At 40.9% G+C, this 19,658-nt stretch overlaps 3 protein-coding genes across 4 annotated transcripts in view; 2 read left to right on the top strand and 1 right to left on the bottom strand.

Moving 5' to 3' along the window:
* Window positions 1-8,428, top strand: part of LOC128371827 (E3 ubiquitin-protein ligase RNF43) — an 89,680-nt gene extending 81,252 nt beyond the window's left edge. The window contains exons 3-9 of one of the 2 annotated variants that reach the window (XM_053332207.1): window positions 1,890-1,964; window positions 2,081-2,215; window positions 2,679-2,780; window positions 2,888-3,058; window positions 3,159-3,261; window positions 3,529-5,043; window positions 5,500-8,428. In XM_053332207.1, the coding sequence (XP_053188182.1) occupies window positions 1,890-1,964; window positions 2,081-2,215; window positions 2,679-2,780; window positions 2,888-3,058; window positions 3,159-3,261; window positions 3,529-5,043; window positions 5,500-5,525 (2,127 nt within the window). In that variant the 3' untranslated portion in view covers window positions 5,526-8,428. Of the gene's footprint in view, window positions 1-1,889; window positions 1,965-2,080; window positions 2,216-2,678; window positions 2,781-2,887; window positions 3,059-3,158; window positions 3,283-3,528; window positions 5,044-5,499 lie in introns of both variants that reach the window. The other variant, XM_053332206.1, reaches the window with a different exon arrangement.
* Window positions 8,429-10,494: 2,066 nt separating this feature from the next.
* Window positions 10,495-16,149, bottom strand: hpda (4-hydroxyphenylpyruvate dioxygenase a). The gene is made up of 14 exons (XM_053332346.1): window positions 16,073-16,149; window positions 15,848-15,874; window positions 15,520-15,582; window positions 14,719-14,823; window positions 14,585-14,627; window positions 14,390-14,472; window positions 13,491-13,580; window positions 13,291-13,397; window positions 12,745-12,822; window positions 12,272-12,434; window positions 11,966-12,037; window positions 11,720-11,842; window positions 11,508-11,624; window positions 10,495-10,815 (listed from the first exon to the last, which is right to left on the bottom strand). Exons 1-14 carry the CDS (start codon window positions 16,073-16,075, stop codon window positions 10,702-10,704), a joined length of 1,188 nt encoding a protein of 395 aa, XP_053188321.1. The 5' UTR covers window positions 16,076-16,149; the 3' UTR covers window positions 10,495-10,701.
* Window positions 16,150-17,986: 1,837 nt separating this feature from the next.
* The window catches only part of mtmr4 (myotubularin related protein 4), a 43,251-nt gene continuing 41,579 nt past the window's right edge, over window positions 17,987-19,658 (top strand). The window contains exon 1 of the mRNA XM_053332345.1: window positions 17,987-18,005. The gene's annotated coding sequence lies outside the window, so the exon portion shown is untranslated. The remainder of the gene's footprint in view (window positions 18,006-19,658) is intronic.

Raw genomic sequence — 19,658 nt, 5'->3', positions numbered from 1 at the left:
TTAGGGTTGTGTTTGACCCGGGTGATTAGGTGTTTAAACTTGTGTCTCCTCCTCATTAAGCGTTAGCAGATGCCAGGCGCTTTAGAGCATGCGATGAGATATTGATGAAAAGGTTGCCATTTGTTTTTTTCTCGCCGTCTTCTGGTGATGCCCCTGCAAAAAAGCATTTCTGGGAGCTTTTGTGGAGCGCTCCGATAGCACAAACAATGTTCAGAGCCAACGCAGAAACGCCCACGCATGGAAAAGGCCTCACACACACACACACACACACACACACACACACACACACACAAGACAATGAAAAAAATCAACCCTGCTCCTGTCATGGAGAAGTGGGTCAGCACCAGTGGTAGGAAGGGTGTCATTTCCACTTGGAGATCTTAGTTTTGTTTCTTCACTTGTGTAGTTTCACAGGCTGGCTTTTCACAATAAAAGCTCTACTGTACTATAAGCAAAATATGTTCATATGCTCATTTAAGCATAGCAGTAAGCTTTGACCCCCCCCCCCCCCCCCCCCCCCCCACACACCTCATTGCTGGAGGTGTTTGGGGTCGTATATGCAGCAAAAGCGCAGGTGAAACTGATCAACTGATAACATTAACAATGGCCCTGTTCTTATTTGAGTGTTCATACCAATGAATCATCATGCTCTATACCAAGGTCATGAATAAATGTTGTTAATTACACCTGTGCTTTTCCTGCTTCGACATGTCAAAATGTTTGCCGTGAAAAAAACGCAGATTCACAGCTGGAAAAAAAGCGCTTCCACATTCTATCCACAGACGATTAAATTTGAATTAGATTAAAATGTATATATATGAATAAATATGACATCACCTATAATAAAGTATCAGGTCTCAAGTTTAGTGCATTGACAAGAAAGACCATTTAAGGCTCAAGTAGCTACCAATAACCTATTTTATCATAACTTATACACATACACACATTGAATTAGTACCTGTTTATCCCCAAATGTCCTCATATTTCTTCCAAACTCACTCTTGATATGTTGAAATGTAAACACAAATGGGTAGATATTGTAGATTTAATGACACTCTTAGGTGCTATAATAAAATGTTGTAAATGGTGTGTACATGTAAGTTAATAAAGGTACATAAGATAATAAGCCAGCTGTTGCCTAATGTAAGTTACTGCCCTTATTGCTTGTATCACTGTGCTCTGCAGGTAGTACCACTGCCACTGACGTGCCACCATGTTTATTTAGGATATCACCTTTTTTTTCCCCTTTTTTTTCTCCATATTGTTTTAGCTTTATAATATCACACTGTAAAATGACATGAAATAATACGGGTAACATGTAGAGGGTAGACTGGTAGCACATTGTCAGAGCCTCGTTTGAATACAAAATGTCAGGTATTTGCATGTTAGCTCTACCGGGATGCCCCACCTGTTTGCTTTCATTCAGCATAACCCCACTTCTTTCCCTTCTATCAAATAATCCTCCACTGTTTCTTTTGTCTGCACTCTCCAGCATGAGATAAAGGATTAGAGCGGGCAGCACATTTAAGCTGCGGCCTTGAGATTCCCGCTTACACACTTTCACACACTGTGTGGGGCTTCCAAAGTCAGGTGGAAATGTGGCAGGAGGAGCTGCACTTTGGTCTGTGTTGTGAGGATGGACGCTCAGGGCATGACTGCCACCTAGTGATAGTTTAAGACATTGAACTGCCCAGTGTACTGCAGGCCTATTTTCTGTTGCTTGAGTACAACAGATTGCACTGGGGGACAAGTTTAGGTCACGCAAGCAACGTTTAGCTGTCCCTCACCTCTGGACTGAGAGAAAATGTCTTTACAGTCTGTGGGTTTTACACATTGCAGTGTGCATGTTTTGTTTCTAACTGTAGTCTCTCCTGTGTTTTCTCCTGCAGGCTCGCATGGCATTGGAAAAAGGAGCTCAGGCTGTTATCTTCGACGTCAGTGATGATGCTAATGCTGCTGCTGATGTGAGTGAGCGGACACAGCTGCATCTCTATCAGTTTATAAAAACACATAACATGAATAAGCACATACAAGATGCTTATTTTGTCTCACTCACGTTACTGTGTATTTCTACACACAGCTGCCAGAAACAGACTCTCTTCCCCGTCCAGTTGTGCTGGTGAAAGCCAAGGATGCTGAGGAGTTGATGAGTTTGGTCAACAAGAACGAGGAGGCCAAAGTTCAAATCAAGATCCTGCTGGAGCAGCACAGATGGGTAAACACTGCAGCTCGCACACCAACATGTCAACAAGAGGAAGTAGCAGAACAGAAAGGAAGTAGTGTGACTGCTCTGGAAATTTCACGTCATATTAGCCGGGAAGGCCAGTTCAGGCCCAGCGTTAAATGTTGTTTTAGTGTGAAATACATCAGAATGTATTAATGTGGACTGGATACAAATGAACCATCCAGTGTAGAGAAGAGAGGGCGGGAGATAGGCATGGAATAGGGTTTCTTCATGTGCCCATAGGCATGAAAACTTAACTTTGTTCAGCCATGACTCACCCATGTCCTCTTAAAGGACATTTCACAGATGTACAAGATCCTAAACAACAAGTCATTTGGTGTGCGCCCGTCGTGCTGTGCTTTAGATTTCATATGGATGTCTTCCTGTTTCTTGTAACATTTAAGTTTAACATATGTTATAGTAGTCTATAAAATAATATCTGCTCTCTTTTCAGCCACACTATGATGTGGGCATCCTGCTCACCATCGTCCTGGCTATTCTGACCATCGTCCTAATCTTTGCTTTCCGCTACAAGTGCAAATCCAACAGAACCTGGGTGAGTGAAAGCAACGACATTGGTAGACTTGTAAAGCTCACAGAAACAAGGATCAGTTTGGTTCAGGTGGAGAAAGGTATTTCTAACGATCCTCCTTGTGCATGCAGGACTCTGTCCATCAGCAGACCATGCGGGCCATTAATCGATTGGAGACCAAAACCTACAACTCGCAGGGCTGCTCGGCCTCACAGCGCCACCGTGCAGCCTGGGGGTCAGCCAGCAGCTCCAACTCCAGTCCAGTCTGTGCTATCTGCCTGGAGGAGTTCCAGGACGGACAGGTAAGAAGAGAGAGAAAGTGAGGAACATATCTTTATCTTAAAATATCCTAACTGGTTATTAATCCTCAAATATACCTCTCTTTGCTTTTTTTCGTCCCAGCATCTGAGGATCATCTCCTGCGCTCATGAGTTCCATAAAGACTGCGTCGACCCCTGGCTTCTGCAGCACCGCACCTGTCCCCTCTGCATGCACAACATCATGGGTGAGGACAAGCATATTTCCAGTTAAGTTTCAGTAAAGACGGTGCCCGTTTGATTGTAAGAGTTCAAACTGCAGGAGGTGATTTTTGTTTTCCAATCGACTTTGTCAACATTTCAAGATTATGTTTTCACCAATTTAGGAGACATTTTCAAATTGTAACTTCTCTTGTAACCGCCTGGAAGCATCGGTGTCTTTGATAATTGCAATTTAAGGTTAAAAATTAAATTGACAATCCTGTATGTATTCTGACTGCTGCTGTGATCCACAGGTACAGAGCGGCAGCCCCAGAGGAGCAGGCACCAGCAGAGTTCGGAGCAAATGCAGGGCTTTCTGCACTCTCAGCCTTACAGTAGCCCACGCAACCACCCCTTCCCCCAACACGACATCCCCTTCTCTATGAGGCCTCACTACCCTCGCGGACCCTCTGGGCACTATCCCTCCCTCGGCCACTACAGTGGTTCTTCTCCCATGGACACCCAAACATTACGTTTCCTCGCCAGCAGGCCGCTCGGCTCCTCCTGTGGGTACCACCTTCCTGCAGAGGGTCCCGGGAGGCCCCACAGGATCGGAGGTAACTGCAGGACTTCCACTCACCACTACACCCCCCGTCGATCCTGCCACAACTATCGCTCGTCCTGTCCGGCTCAACGCAGCGTGTCCAGCTCCAGACTGCACCACACCACCTCCATCGCGCCACAGAACCGGGGAGCGCCACCCCACAGCCGGCAGGAAGATGGCAGCTGCTCCGGCGGCAGCTACCACACAGAACGCAGTGGATACTTAGCTGATGGGCCGGCTAGTGACTCCAGCTCAGGGCCGTGCCATGGCTCCTCCAGTGACTCGGTTCTCAACTGTACTGATGTTTCCCTGCAGGGAGTTTATGGCAGCTGGTCCACCTTCCGTAGCTCTCTGAGTAGTGACTATGATCCGTTTGTATATTATGGGCCAGGTCCTGGGCGTGCCCCCCGCAGGAACAGCCTGGAGGCAGGGGCCCAGGCCCGGCCGAGGTCTTTGGATTCTGTGGTGAACAAAGCGGGCTGCACCGAAGAACAGCCACAGACTGTGTTCAGCCACATCCATTACCACCGCCACAGACACCACCACTATGAGGAGGGGGAGCACAGCCAGGGCCCAAGCAGAGGCTCAGATGAGGAGCAAGGGGCCGCTGCTGCCGCTGCTGCAGCTGCACCCGCTGCCCTCGTCCTGGATAAAGACTCACCTGTATGCCCTCCCAAGCACAGCCCCTGCCAGTGCCCAAAGCCGGACCCCACAGATCGGCCGGGCCCCGGGACAGAGGGTCAGGACCATGACCCCGGCAGCCCTACTGGACCCTCTGTCCTGGTGTCCCCGATCCCCTTACAGCTCCAGCCCCACTGCTGCCATCAGGGACACGGACACCCTCCCAATCCTCGTGGGCGAGTGGGTGGCTGTGTGCTGGATGGCCCCTCTGTCCGCTTCCACCAGAGCCTGGATCTACAGGACGACCGTAGCGTCCACATCCACTACGGCCAGGGCCCAGGCTTCTGCTGCTCGCCTCCCGAGCTGCGACCCGCCTTGCTCCCCGTACCTCTCATTCTGGACTCTGGAGGTATGGAGGAGTGGCCTTGCTGTGCCGGGGCACATGTTGTGTGGCAAAAGCGGGTGCAGCAGGCTCGCTCGGAGCCTCAGCTGCTGGGGCCTGGGACCTCTATGGACAGGCCACCCTGCAGGTTCCACCACAACCCTGCTGCTGACCGTAACACAGACATTTGTTTATACTGCCAAACATTACACCACAATCAGGGTGGGTGTCTCATTTCTTTATCTTTAATAGCTTGAGGTTAATTCCAGTTTATTACAACTTTGGGTTTTATTTTCATTGTGTTGGACATCATTTCTATTTGTTAAGAGCACATTGACTCACTAAAGTAACCACTAAGATCTGGAAATATGGTGACATCACTACAAAAGTCTGAGATACAAACAGTCAGACGATTAAAGAGGTTTTAAATAAACTCAAAACTTATCCTGCTCAAGATTACTAGATTATTTCAAGGAAACACCAAATTTAACAAAGCATGGAGCGAGAGGGCTGATGATAATAACTTTGACATTAACATTCAAAAGAAGAAAAATAAGCCCAGAGTTGAAATAAATCTGGATAATTCCTTATAAACATGCGTAATATTTGCAGATTGTTTTGATGTTCTTTGTTTTCTCTGAAGTCTTAAGGTGACTCGAGCTGTTTCTGTGTCCACAGGATCAGAAGAGGAGTCTGGCGTGTGAGAACTTGTTGCATCCCCAATTATCACGCTGCTACACAGGAGCCAGAATGGACAAGCCTCTCACTGGTTATCACTCTCATACCTTCCACATAATTCCACCAGCAATGCCTTCGTTCGGACGTCTCCCCTGGCTTCCCCCCCCCCCCCCAGGATTCAAAGCTCACGCATGCTGAAATGCTCTTTCAGTTCATTTGGATATCATTTAAAGTGACAATGACCCCTACTATATTCTAATAATTTTATTTCTATTAAATTATGCTAAAATGTTAGGATAATTCTGGAATGCGCCCTCCTTAATATATTGAGTGATTTGAATGTTTGGAGTCAGGGAGTTGCTGCGGAAACGACACATACACCACAAAGGGGAAAAAGTGTCTTTTTCTCCTTGTCACTTATAGGAAAAATATTCATTACCGACATGATATAGAAAATTCCCGTGCTCCTTAGTGACAACCAACGAATGATCCTTGCTTAGAGTGTTGAGCCCTCATGAAGTGAGACTCCATCTCTGCGTCGCTCACTCTATGACAGAATAACTTGATTTATCTTAGAGGTACTTACTTTCACTCACGTGATCTTCGTCTTCCTTCGCTGAGGTCAGTCTCAGCTGAAAGAAGCTTTTCTCTCCAGCCTACCTCAGCTCAGATTTCTTAACATGCCTCACACACAGGGGGGGGGGGGGGGGGGGTCTTTAAAGGTACTGCTGTAGTGATTTTTTTTTGTTTAGTTTCTTTTTTTTATCACAACCATGTAGCTCCCATAAACTCAACTATAAGTTATCCTGTTGGCAGTCTGACCTGTCCAAACGGAGAGAAAGGTTGATTCTCAGCCCATCAAATGACAAGCATTCACTGAGGTGGCTGAGCCTTGCATGGGCCTTATTTTCAAGATTTCAATAATGGCAGCTGTTTTCAACATGTTTGTGTTTTAGATCATTTCTGTTTTCAATTTTTTTTTGTAGTCTGTAATTTTTTTCTTCTCTTTTCAAAATGAACCAGTTTGACTGAATTATGTTGCCGTCATTACAAGCTAACGTCTTGTTCTTGTCATTTCTCTTGCCAATGGTTACTTCACGTGTTTGACCTCAGTGCTGTTAAACTCCCTGATCACAGTGAATGGGTGAACCATCTTCTCTGCTCCTTCACTCAGCCCAATATTGTATTATGTCCTCAGAATAAGGACATAACCTTTGTGTTCCAGCAACTAAAGCTCTAAAAAAAAGTTCTTCATTTCAGCCATAGAAAAGACATAGTGCCTATTTAATTCTATAACTGGAGTAAAGCCATGCTAGGTAGACCTTACAGTCCCAAGCACCAGCTCTGTCTGCTGCCTTAGCACCAGTTTCGTGAAAGCTTGGTGTGCTTTTCCCATGATTTCAAACTCGAATGGGTAGAGCCTGAGAAATATCTCAGGAACAATCAAACACTGGAAAAATGGGAAGAATTCATCATATAGTTATAGTAATGATACCCAAGTCGGTGAAAATTCCTTTTTCATGGTAAATGTGCATTGCCAATCCCTTTTGAGCTTACAGCACTTGAAGGAAGCTCCACCTTAAATCAGAAATCAGATACTTCACAGAGGTTGTTTCAAACATTCTGATATTTAGTTTTGACAACATGTAATCATCTCTCCAAATTTAAATCTTTGTTACCTACTTTTCCCTCTGCTCCCATTTAGCCACTCTAACAAACATTAAATGTGTTTGTATCCCAAGAAAAAAAATTGACCTCATCATGCCATCAAAGATGGCTCTCTTATTTTCAGCTTAACCACAGACTTCTTCATGCTCACATGTACTAGATAATCTGAGATCAGAAAATTCTGTTTTAGCGTGGACTTTCCCTGAAAGGCTCAGTGAAAATGTGAAAGGATTTTTCTTGGCAGTCTGACTGCAGATATAGCTTAGCACAAACAGCAGACAAAGAGCTCACAGGTACTGCAATGTAACCAGTAGCACTTACTAAAGCCTCATATGTGCCTTATTCATTCAAGTCCCTCACCATCCTAAATCAGGAATCTCCCAACACACTTAGCTCTTACCTGTCTAACCAAAGAGGCAAAATCTTGAACACAGTGAATATGAATTTATAGTATGTGTTGTGCCTTCTATCCTGCACCATCCCTTTCCTTGAACCTCAGACTAATTAAATGTACTTTGAATGACAAGCGAGAACATGTTAGAATTGAAGTGGAAATCATTTCGGAGTCAATATTTTTGGACAACCATGCAGAAAGTTTCACCTGCATTCCCTCGTACTAATACCTCACTTTGAATGTGTCGACGCAGTCCTCCTGCTAAAGTATCAGGGTTTCCTTGTCTGTTATTGTTCGTGCCCAAACAGTCTCCTAGACTGAAATGGAAATGACTGAATTACAAGCAGCACTTTGGCTTAAGCAGATGTTATCTCTCTCTATATATATAGATATATATATATATCTATATATAAAAAAAGAATAAAACTCATAGTATTAATTTAAAACAAGCCCAAAACTATCGAAAAATAGCATCAGTGTCAGTGATGCTGCAGAATATCTGATGTGATTTCATCCTGTTCAAGATCTTTCTCTTTGTGTCGTTTATGTGTTTATTATTGTTATGTTTTGCAAGAATAATGAGCTGAAACTGCCTTTTCTAATAGAGTAAAAAAAATCCCTCCAGAACTCGTTAAGGGATATGTCAGTATATTTTGGATACTTTGTGTACAAAAGAGAACAACAAAAAACAGAAATGAAATAGTGTTGTATTTTATATATAATAGAACATTTCAATATAGTGACATGTCACTAATATATTTATTTACTAATATATTTATCCATTTTGTCCAGGTTTGAAAGAGTGGTTTCTGTATAGACTAAATGTTTCTATATGGAAACTGACCAGTGCCATCACTATCAACCTGTCTTCATTCCAATTATATGCAAATAAATTATTTTGAAATAAAACCGCTTTGTGCTGACTACTTTTTTTCCTGTAAGATAATTCAGTATCAAATGAGTTGACTATGCATGCCATTGTATTAAAGGAGTATTTCACCCAAATTAGCTCCTTTCAGACTATTAAATATGAAAGGAAAATGGAGAAACCTGCACACTATCTTCACTCAATAAAATACTTTTTCATAAATAAAACGTTTTGGTCATTGACCTTCATGTATACGCTGACAAATGGAAATATACATCTTCAACACAAAAAGTACATTTTAACAGCTCAAATATTATTATATCAATATTACTTTTTAATATGTGTTCACTCCACCAATGCACCTCTCAACAAGACTACTCTGGTGCACAACAGACTTTTTGCTGATTGTTAAACTAGTAGATTTGAGAAGAACAGGTTTGGTTTGGGTTTATTCTTCATACACACAGAAAATGTATATTTGCCCATCTCTCTTTCAATTTCCTTACATAAGACATTTTTACACCTGATTTCAGAAGTTGTAACAGATTTCAATCATCTAACATCCAATATTATCTGTTAAACAGATCCACACTGTAGCACCCACACATGGGACAAGGATTTAGACCCACAAGAACCACATTATGACTTTAGACTTAACTTTGCCCATGCCTATTTTCATGATGTAGATAGTCTGGTGCCTGGACATTCGTGTATTTATATACATGACTTCCTGGCAAGTACAGAACCTTATTAGCAATGTTTAATTACTTTTATGGTTAAAAATGACCCCTGGTTAAAAGTGGGTTCTTTTTATTGTAATCAAAAAATGTAATTAATCATCTTAATGTGCACAACCTGTAAGCAGACCTGTTGTTGCTTAGAAAGGCCATGGCAATAGAAAATACATGCACAGTCAATTATTGATTTAATCATTGCCATACATAACATTTAGAAAATAATATTTTTATGTCTCGTAGACTTTTAGGTAATTTTTTAACCATACATTTCCTGCAAGTAACCCACTTTAATGTCCAACAAGATACCAAACAACATAAAGAATGAGATTTAATGCAATATAATGGTAACTAATTAATCAGTTAAGAAATGCTGTTAGATTGACTCTTTTTTATACTCAGGAAAAAGCCACATCCTCTTGTCTTTATGCTACGCTTAATTAATCCTCCCCTTGTTTCTCTTTCTGATTCAAAATGCAGATCAGAGCACTTCACCTCTTTTGATATGTCCGTCCTTCTATCAAAGCTACCTCTCACCTGTTTAACTTGTGTGTGCTTCTCTGTACACTAATTCTTTGTGCAGGAAAAAAAAACCATTTGACTGAAGCATGATACAAATGCCTCTCTGCCCACATCTGAGCTAGTTTGACTGATCAGATCCTTAATCATCTTCTTCCAAGTTTGTGCCATCACAATTGAATCAGTCTCTCTGAAGTCTGGAGGAAACGTTTAAACCAGAATGTGGCATGCTACTCACATATTTAAAACAAATTAACACATAAATCTAGCGCTGTTTTATGTCAAACAAAATGTGATTTGTTGTTTCCTTTAAATCCTCAGGCAGCGGTCTGACTGTCTCTAAGACAGCAAGGTGTGTTTGACATGTTGGCAGCAGTTAAGCAAAGAAACCAAATACAAATCTTATCAAATCAGCTGCTGTTGATGCCATGTTGATACCTTCATCAAAACACAGCTTTCATTTCATAGACCATGCTGCAATTTCCATGAAGATGTACATTTGATTGACCTTTATCTGTGCTTAGAGGTCTATTAGTGCAAATATGTATGTGCTGTATTAAATTGATGATGGGGCTATTTCAGTCACATGAATCACTAAATGAATACGTGCCAAAGCCAAAAGCATCAATTCTAAATGTATGCAAGGGAAAAGATTAGATCAGATTAGTGAGCTTTAGGGTTGCTGGTGCGAGCTTCATATTTACAGTACAGATATGAGATTAATCTCACCAAGAAAGCAAATATATTCCCAAATATGTCAACTCCTTCATTATTTGCATCCCCATTTACCAAAACACACACCCCAGCCAATGTGTACATCAGTTTCTTTATTTAAGTCATATATCATCCAATCTACTGACAGCTCAAAGCGTATCTGATAACACTTACTGCTTGTCACATGAAGATATTCAACACTCTATAAGTGTGTTTGATTTATTGTAGATGTGGTGTTGATTGCCTCTGAAATGTACAGTCATATATAACAGTCTAAGTGTGGTTCAGTCTAAGCAGTCGGAGGATCAGTAGAAGGTCTTGGCCTGCCCTTTGGGTGTCAGCACGGTGAGGTTGCCCCTGGCGTCTTGGTCCTTCTCAATGGCCTCAAAGAGAGACTTGAAGTTTCCTGCCCCGAAACCCTGGAGAGAGAACAGACACACACAGATGGCTAATTGCCCACAGATCTGCCTTCTTCTGTGTCATTTGTTATGGCTCTGGGGATCTTCTCTCGCACACCGTTCAGGGTGTTAAACACTTTGATGTCGGATCAGAAACGGCAGATAAATATTCTTGGGAGGGTTCAAACATCAACTCGGCTCTGACGGGGAGCTGCTCCTGAATTAATCATGTAAATATTTTCATAGATAATCAAAAGATCAAGTGTAAGCGGTTGCTCCGAGAGAGTCTTTGCTGTGGTTCAGGTTCAGTCTCTCACTTTCATGCATTGTATCCACATCTGTGGACTTGCTGAAACCCTGGAGTGTGACAAGACGTGCCTGTTCTGACAAGCAGAGAGGGTGCTAGGTGTTCTAAATGAAGTGCCACAGGGTGCAACCCAATCCAAAGATCCCCCCTCGCTGTGAACACTGAACCTTTTAATCTGTATCTATGATAGATTTACTGAGCTTTTACAAGTGGACTACTGTTATACTGCTCACTCTGGGTGGGAGTTGTAAACAGGTGTTCAGGCTGCTCTGTCTCGGTTTCTTAAAGGTGGTACAGGTAAGAAATGGGACCAAAATCCTGTAAATCCCATCACTGAGGGGTTTAGACTAACAGATTACCCTCGGTTTACCAGTTATAACGGTAGATTGCCTAACTGATCACTTACAAAGTGGTTGTTCCTCTGGATGACCTCCAAGAACAGGGTTGGTCTGTCCTGCACGGGTTTGGTGAAGATTTGGAGGAGGTAGCCCTTGTCATCAAAGTCAACTAAGATTTTCAGTTCCTTTAAAAGGAAACAGAGATTATTTGTATTGTAGTTTTTGTACAAAAAAAGGCTGTAAATAATTCCCTGCTTCCTGAAATAACACATCTTCTCACCTGTAAACGGTTGAGGTCCTCCTTCACCTTGATCTTGGCGGTTTTGAGTTTCTCCCGCAGGCTTTCATAGTACGTGTCAGGTGCTGCGAGGAAGTCCATTCCTCGGGCGCGCAGGTTCACTATCTGTTTTAAGACAAAAGCAGAAAAAAGCGTGTCTTTACTTGTAGGTTTTTGGGAGAATGTGCAAAGATAAGTCTGAGGAATATGCTGGAATTTGAATGATGATTAAAAACACAGGAGACTCACGCTTTGAATAATGTTTGTCGTGTTGAGTGCAATGTGTTGAACACCTGGCCCCCCGTTATAGTCCACATATTCCTGTAGAGAGAGGCAAAAGACATTAAATGCAATGAAGCAGGGCTGTAAACAAAGAGCTCTTTTATTCTATTACTCTTTCATTCTACAACTGAAAATAACTGAAATAGATACATTCATCTTTTTGCTGATAACTCACATGAGGGCCAGTTTAGGGAGCAAAACAATGCATTAAACAGAAAGTGGCAAAGAAAATGAATGTGTGGGTCTCATGGTGATAAATTACAAAAATCATACCTGGATTTGTGATTTCTTTTTCCCCATTGCAGGCTCATTGATGGGCATCTTAATGGTCTCTTCATAGTTTGTCACCACTATGGACCTCAGCGAACTGTACTGCGTGTGGATCTGCTTGTCGTCTATTGACCAGAACCGATGGAACATCAAACAATTCTGATACCTGGAATTTGGAGATTACAAACATGAGAACTGATGATAAGTGAAAAGAACAAGCCATACCTTATTTGGATTTGTTTAAATGTGCCTCTTTTACCCTTGGTGACTTTTATTGAAACTTTTTTTTTTTTTGTCTACTTTTATATAACTTTTGTAGACCAGTAATGTTGGATTGGAGCCAGCTTTTGAATATCAGCAGTATCAAATCACATTTCAGCCTGCAACAGCGGTGGAGTGACCTTTTGTGTTTACTCGTCCTTTTGCCCCGTGTGTCTACTGTGCCATGTGTGTACGTGCTTAAACAGGAGTCTTACCAGTCTGAAATTGGCACCATTTGGTCATCTGGCTGGTTTCCCACAATATGATCGATGAAGTTCAAACCTGCTGGTGGACTACAGAGAAAAGAAGAAAAAACACTGCATGAGTACTTTTCCGTTAGAGGTCAGCCAAAATTTTGGTTAAAATCTGGAAAAAGTTCACTTAAAAAATCAAAAAATCAAAGCTGTAAGACAAACAACTTTTTCAGAGACTGGTTTGGTGTCCATTTTTTTCTTACTTCTATTGTAAAGGAACAATACAAATTATAATAAACATTTCCATTTTAAAAAAACAGTGGTAATCATGAAAAAATCCAATTAACTTTTATATCCAAATAACATTTATCAAGCAACCCAATAAAACAACTTCCTAACATGTAAGAACAAATTAGACCAATAAAGAAAGCCACACTATAAATTCAGTATAACTAAAAGAGCGGGTTTGAAGGACTAGCTGTGTTATGAAATAAAAGGAAAAAAATGCATTTTGGTTCAATTTTGTACCATAAAATGTTAATACACTGAAATATTCATGACACTCACAGTTTGGCTAACACAGGATCCTTATACAGAGGCGCTTTGTAGCCAGGCAGGAAAAGGCCTTGGTAGGGTCCAAGGTACTCAATGAGTGTGTGTGTTGTATCTCCATACTGAGGACAAAACATTGACCAAACTATTATTCATTTCCAGTTTTATGTGTGTATTTACATGAGGCTTTCAAACGTGCGTCACTCTTTACGTACCGTCTGAACCACAGCATACTTGACACTCCCATGGCTGTCCTGCTCCACCCAGGGCTCCTTGACGATTACAGCTCCCCTCTCTTTAGCTGTCTGTCAGTGTGTGAGAGGTGTTGGGATCAGTTGGGAAATACATTCACATAACAGTGTTTCAGTCTGATGGTGGCTCCTTGAAGCCCTCCAGTGGCTAAAGAATGCATTTCAGATAAATGATGCTACACTGTAGATGTATGTGTGAAGTCTGTGGTGATGCTGTATCTTTGCTGCCAGCAGAGGGTCAACCCAGAGTTTATCCAAACCTCCAGTCTGCCCTTTACTTAAGTAAAGAGTTCAAATGGGCGACCAAAACTCAAGGCTGTGACATGTTTACCTCTATTTCAACACTCACTGTGTGTACCATAGAGGCACACACACACACACACACACACACACACACACACACACACACACACACACACACACACACACACACACACACATTCATGTAACCACTGTTATGTGCAAGTACAAGTCAGGTTAGGTTCACTTCTTAAATTTAGAGAAGCACTTTAAGTTTGAAACAATATTAGTAGAAGAGGGTGAATCTGAGGTTAGTGGAATTCAAATCTATTTCTTCCAACACTGTATAGTATATATTTATATAAATATACAGCTATGTGAAATGGTAAACCAAAATCACCCTGACCTGTTGAGAAATTGGTTAAACACAGTGGCCACAAGGTCAAATAATTATACAACTCATATTTCATGTATGAGGAGAATGTCTTTGACCTAATTAATTCATATTTTCTGCAATTAAGTGTCAATTCAGCGTCTGCTTCCTGATGTGTGTTACAAACTGAATGTAAACTGCAACTAAATCAGATTCAGCAGATCAACATCACACTCTTTTCCATTGTTACCTTGATTAAGAAGTCACAGTCCTCCACCTGGAATGCAATGTCTCTGACTCCATCTCCATGCTTCATCAAGTGTTCTCCCATTTCTGAAGGGAAGATAAAACCATGTTGAAATGCTAAGCAACCGTATATCATTCTCACACTATTTCATTTTTCATTATTTCATATATCTCTGTGTTTTCTAATGATGAAACCTGCCTTCATTTCCAGGATTAAGCGGAGACTCAAACGCAAATATTATCTGTGAGGAGAGAGGAGAGGAGGTGTTTTGTGTTTGAGGACAGGATGTATATACTGTAAATTCAGTCAGCACAGGACGTGAAACTGCATACCTTATCCTGCTTGATGACATGAGACACCACCTCTCTGCTGCCGGTCTCCAAACCCTTATAGGCACAAGACTCGAAGCCCATCTTATCACAGTAGTACGCGGCCGCCTGCAGAAGAAACCAGATTGTCTTTACTGTGAAGAGAGTTTCTGATGAAATCCACAGTCAGTACAGTACATCCACAGTCACATCCAGAGAGAATACAAATATTTACAAAATACAAATATTATATATCTTCAAATATTTTGTTGTTTTTTCTGTCAGGCCAAAGCTCAGAGATATCAAGTTTTCTCTCCTCACATTTTAAAAGCAGAAATGAGTTGGGTTTTTTTATTTGAAAAATGGCGATTAATCAATTAGTTGCAGTTTCAGCTTTGTTTCACAAGACTGTCTTTGTTATTCATAAATCTGTGTCTAACTGCTTTGGACCTAAAGAGCAGAGACTGAACAGACTCCAGATTATACAATTCATGGTTATATAACTGTAAATGGGGAACAAATTTACAGTTATGTAATTACTAAACATAAACTAGTATATATTTCTGTAAATACTGAATATGTGATTAACACTGTCTGACCTTATCTTTAACCAGTAGTAAGTTCAGAGAAGATTGATGAAGACACTGAATGTTCAAACATTTTACAATCTATTTTTATCAATATGTGATTCCTTTGTGATGTAAAACACTTGTTCTACATCTAAATATGAATAATGTGCAAAAGCATTAGGTGTGTGTGTTGACTGGTGCCTGAGTAAAACAGATGAAAAGACTTTTAAACATATGTCAGCATTTGGATACTGACCTGCTTGGCATTGCCGACCCAGAAAGTGAGATGATGGAACTTGATAAACCTTCCCCTTTCATGCTAAAAAGAACATGAGAGAGTAAAAAAATTGAACACAGTATGGATCCTATAGGTAAGAAACAACTATTAAATGATTGACTTTATCTAAAGACTTAAAATATCAATGAATGATTTATTGCTATGTCATTCGGCCACTCATGTAAGATTCAGGCCTTTTTCTGCAGAACTAACAGTCCTGCTCAGTACACACATCAAACTATATCACGCATCATAGACTCCTGTCCCAACAAAAAAAAAGCCATTCTGGAGGTTATTTTAATCTTACCTTCTCTCCTTTATCTGTGTAGCTCGTCTAAAAAGGAAGAAAAGATATCAATCATCAAGTGCTCATAGGATCTTCAGACTAACCTGCTATCATAAGACTGTACGTCTCATATATCTAATGTGACTTAAATGGTTCTTATCATTTAAAGCAACCATTATCTCCTCAATTACTAAGCTGTGAAATGAATACCTGCTCATCATAACTGACTCAGATAAAGTTTCTTACCATGCTGTGATTTGTAGATGGGCCACAGTTCAGTAAGAAGATGATCAAAATCAATGTGTGGCCCGACGGTGTGGAGATAAGTACTGACCTGATGACCAGCTGTGATTGGTCCTTTAGGATCTACACCCACCTGTCCGCCTCCTCGCTTCCTGTTGCACTTTAGGAAAAAAAAAAGAAGTTCAATAGCCGTCATCCCTCCTGAGTCCAGTGTCTAATCAGCGGTCAGTCCTCAGAGGCCCGGTTGTCATAGAAACGAGACACATTAACCTCAGCTTTCCATAATAGGGAAAATAATGAAGTGCAGATTCTGAATTCCCTCTAGATGTTTTGACTGAGATACTGAGTAAATCCTTTAGTTGAAGATTCAATGAGCTCAGGTGAGGAACTTTTTATTTTGTGATATAACAGAGGCTCAGAGCTTGATGTGAAGAACTGTGAGTGTCTAAAAGTGTCACTGGGTTAGTGGTAGTATATTAAAGGTGAAAGAGATGAAAGAATACATAGATTCTTTACTGTCTTTCAAGGAAATTTGCTGCCACAGTGTCTACAGAGGCTCACGTGAATACATAAAGTACACATACACAACATAACTACATGAGAAACATCCATACAGATTATAATCTTTATGCATCCATACACACATGCAAATATACACATATACACAAGTTAAGGTCATAATGTCTTCCCTCACCAGTCCATATGAGATCCCTCTCTGGTTTCTGGTTTCCTCCACCAGAGGGGGCAATAGTGCCTGATATATACTGCCATTGATATCAATAATTAACCATATATGTTAAAGAAGAGAAAGTGCTAGAAACAGAACTTTCTATTTGCATATGAACCTATTTTGAATTTTTCATATCATTGTCATGTCAAGAGATTACATATTTTGTTAAGAGCCACTTATTTCCTTCTAAATAGTAAAAACATGATTAAAAACAGGCTGTAAACATGAGTTAAATTAAGAATTTAACACTTTTTCACTGCTGTTTTCAGTGTGCACAGGAACATCAAGCCAAGAATCAGATCATAATAACCTGATAATAATATATTTCTTGGAAGATGTTTGAGGTTATGAAAACATTCTCATAAGGGTGGTCATGTTTTGTCTGGCTGTGCAGGGAAAAATGTCACAGGAGTGTAGCAAACACACACACACACAGGGGTGAAGTGCAGCGTTGTGTTGCTGTTGACGGCTATCAGAGAGCATATGAGGTCAGGTCCAGGCTGATACAGGCAAGGCTGAAAAACAAAAATAGTGTCTGGGCCCAGCTACAATGCTGGAGACTGTATCTATCAGATGTACATGTACAGCAGCAGAATATAACCAAGTACATTTACTCAAGTGCTGTAACTTGACATTTCAGAGGAATATATTATACTTTTTACTCGACAATTTTGATTTCACGGCTAGAGTTAATGGCAATATTATCAGTATCAATATTTAATTCACTTTATAAAATAACTATATAATAAACTGATAAATGAATAGATTGATTGACATGTGGTTTAGCACGTATGCACAGCCCTTCATTTCAGCTCTGATGAGTAAAGCTCATTTCTCTCATAGTCAGAATAACTTCAAGCCTGCCGGATGTGTGTGTGTGTGTGTGTGTGTGTGTGTGTGTGTGTGTGTGTGTGTCTGCTCTCACGCACCGGGCTGTATGTGTGTATTCAGTTTGTGCCGCGCTGTGATTTTCTATTGGTGCGCACTCGGAGTTTGATGCCACCTGATTGGCTTTGATGTGGGTGTGTACGGATTCACTGTCTTGATCGTTCTGAGTCCTGATTGGCCGGTACGGATCCTGTAGCTTCCACAGTCCAGTACGTCCAATGTCCTCCTCGACCATTGGCCGGCGCTGTTGTCATCACGCAGGAATGCGGAAGTCGTGCAGTCTACTGAGTCACCGTTGTGTCAGCTGATTGTTTCTGAGTGAGTAACTCGGTTTAATTTTTTAAATGAAGTAATGTATGAATACTGTTGTGATATGTGACATGTTGTCGGGCTGTCAGGCGTGTGTTGGTCATGTGAACCTTGAGCCGGTTTGGTTCTTTCTGCTTGTAAAATGAGCGTATTTAACACAGCTTCTAGTATTGTAGCTATCCGGCGGCTAGCATGGTGCTAACGTTTGCAAACACCGCACACACACACACCTACACACATACACACGCACACACGCACACACACATACACTTTGGGTTAGTCTCCTGTTAGCAGTGAAGCAGTCTGTGGTGAGCCTCTCTTCTACTTTCACTTTCTACTTGACGTGTCAACTTTTATATTTATCACACCTGTTGTGTTTTCTCCGGTAAAGCCGCACCTGTTATTCACTGCTCTGTTGTTTTAAGGAAGCTCATCTGATATTAATTTCCAGATAAATATTGTTTTTCAATGGAACGCACCCTGGAATACCCCCACCGGCCTAGGGAATCAATGATAAGGAAGAGAAACTAATCGCCCTGGCACTTAATGTTCACCGTTATCATTGAATGTCTGTAAAGGCTGCATTAAAATGTACAGATCTTATTGTATAACATCACTGTTGCCTTCGCTGTGGACATTATTCATTCAAATTTTTCAAATAGGCTACCTACTGTCATCTAATTATAACTTGCTACTCGTTTTCGGGGGTTAATAATTTGGTGACAAATAGTGAAAAAATCTCCATTACAATTTTGTTAAGCTCTAGATTTTATTGATAATAGCAAATATTCCATTTCAAATTATATCAAGACCTATTCATATTGCTCGAAATCATCTTCACCATTTGTGAAACCTTAAAGATCCCCTCCAGACATGTTTTAAGTTGTAAAAATACTCCACTTTGATTGATAAATTGCGTCCAATATGTTTTATTTCCACCAAAAAAATTTATTATTCCCTAATTAAAATCACAACTGCTCCTCCCTTTCCCTATCAGGGAAGGCACTAAGGGGTGGCTTTCGGGGCTGCAGCCCTGAATGTTTTCTCAAAAGCCCTGAATCTATTTTTAAATTTTTAAAATCTGGTTAAAGTCACTTTTTTATTAACAGTGACTTCAACCAGCTGCTGACTGATTCTGAGTGAGTTCATAATAATTGTTGTTAAGAGTGAAACTTATGAAGACATTTAAGTTGAGGCAGTGTTACAGAGTTAGCAATATTATTGTTATTTATTTATTTTTATGTATATTCTTTTTGGAAAATAGTTCATAAGGACAGAAATGGATCACTACTCCTAATGTTTGCAGTAGTCATACAATGCAGTAAAACTTAATTCTGCACATGTAAAAAAAAAAAAAAAAAAAAATGTCCCTGGCTCTGGGTGCTGTGGGCTTAGCCCCGGATCTTCTCAACTCCTAAATCCACCCCTGCTCTCTTTGTAAAAAGTCAAGAATCTATGAATATGCAAATATTTTTCACTTCTAAAGTTTTCCTGCTTTACACAGTATGTCTCCTACTTCACCGTAAAGTCCACAGTCCTCAGTGTTTTGCACTGGAGCCTTTAAGTTTCCACATCACACTTGTTTAATTTGAATATTTGGCCAGGATTGGCTCCAGACTAGTTGTGATGTCACAAATCATGCTCATAGGCCCACTGCTTAAA

Source organism: Scomber japonicus, chromosome 13 (genome assembly GCF_027409825.1).
Source record: "Scomber japonicus isolate fScoJap1 chromosome 13, fScoJap1.pri, whole genome shotgun sequence".
Lineage (NCBI taxonomy): Eukaryota > Metazoa > Chordata > Actinopteri > Scombriformes > Scombridae > Scomber > Scomber japonicus.
This window is presented reverse-complemented; position numbering and strand designations above follow the sequence as displayed.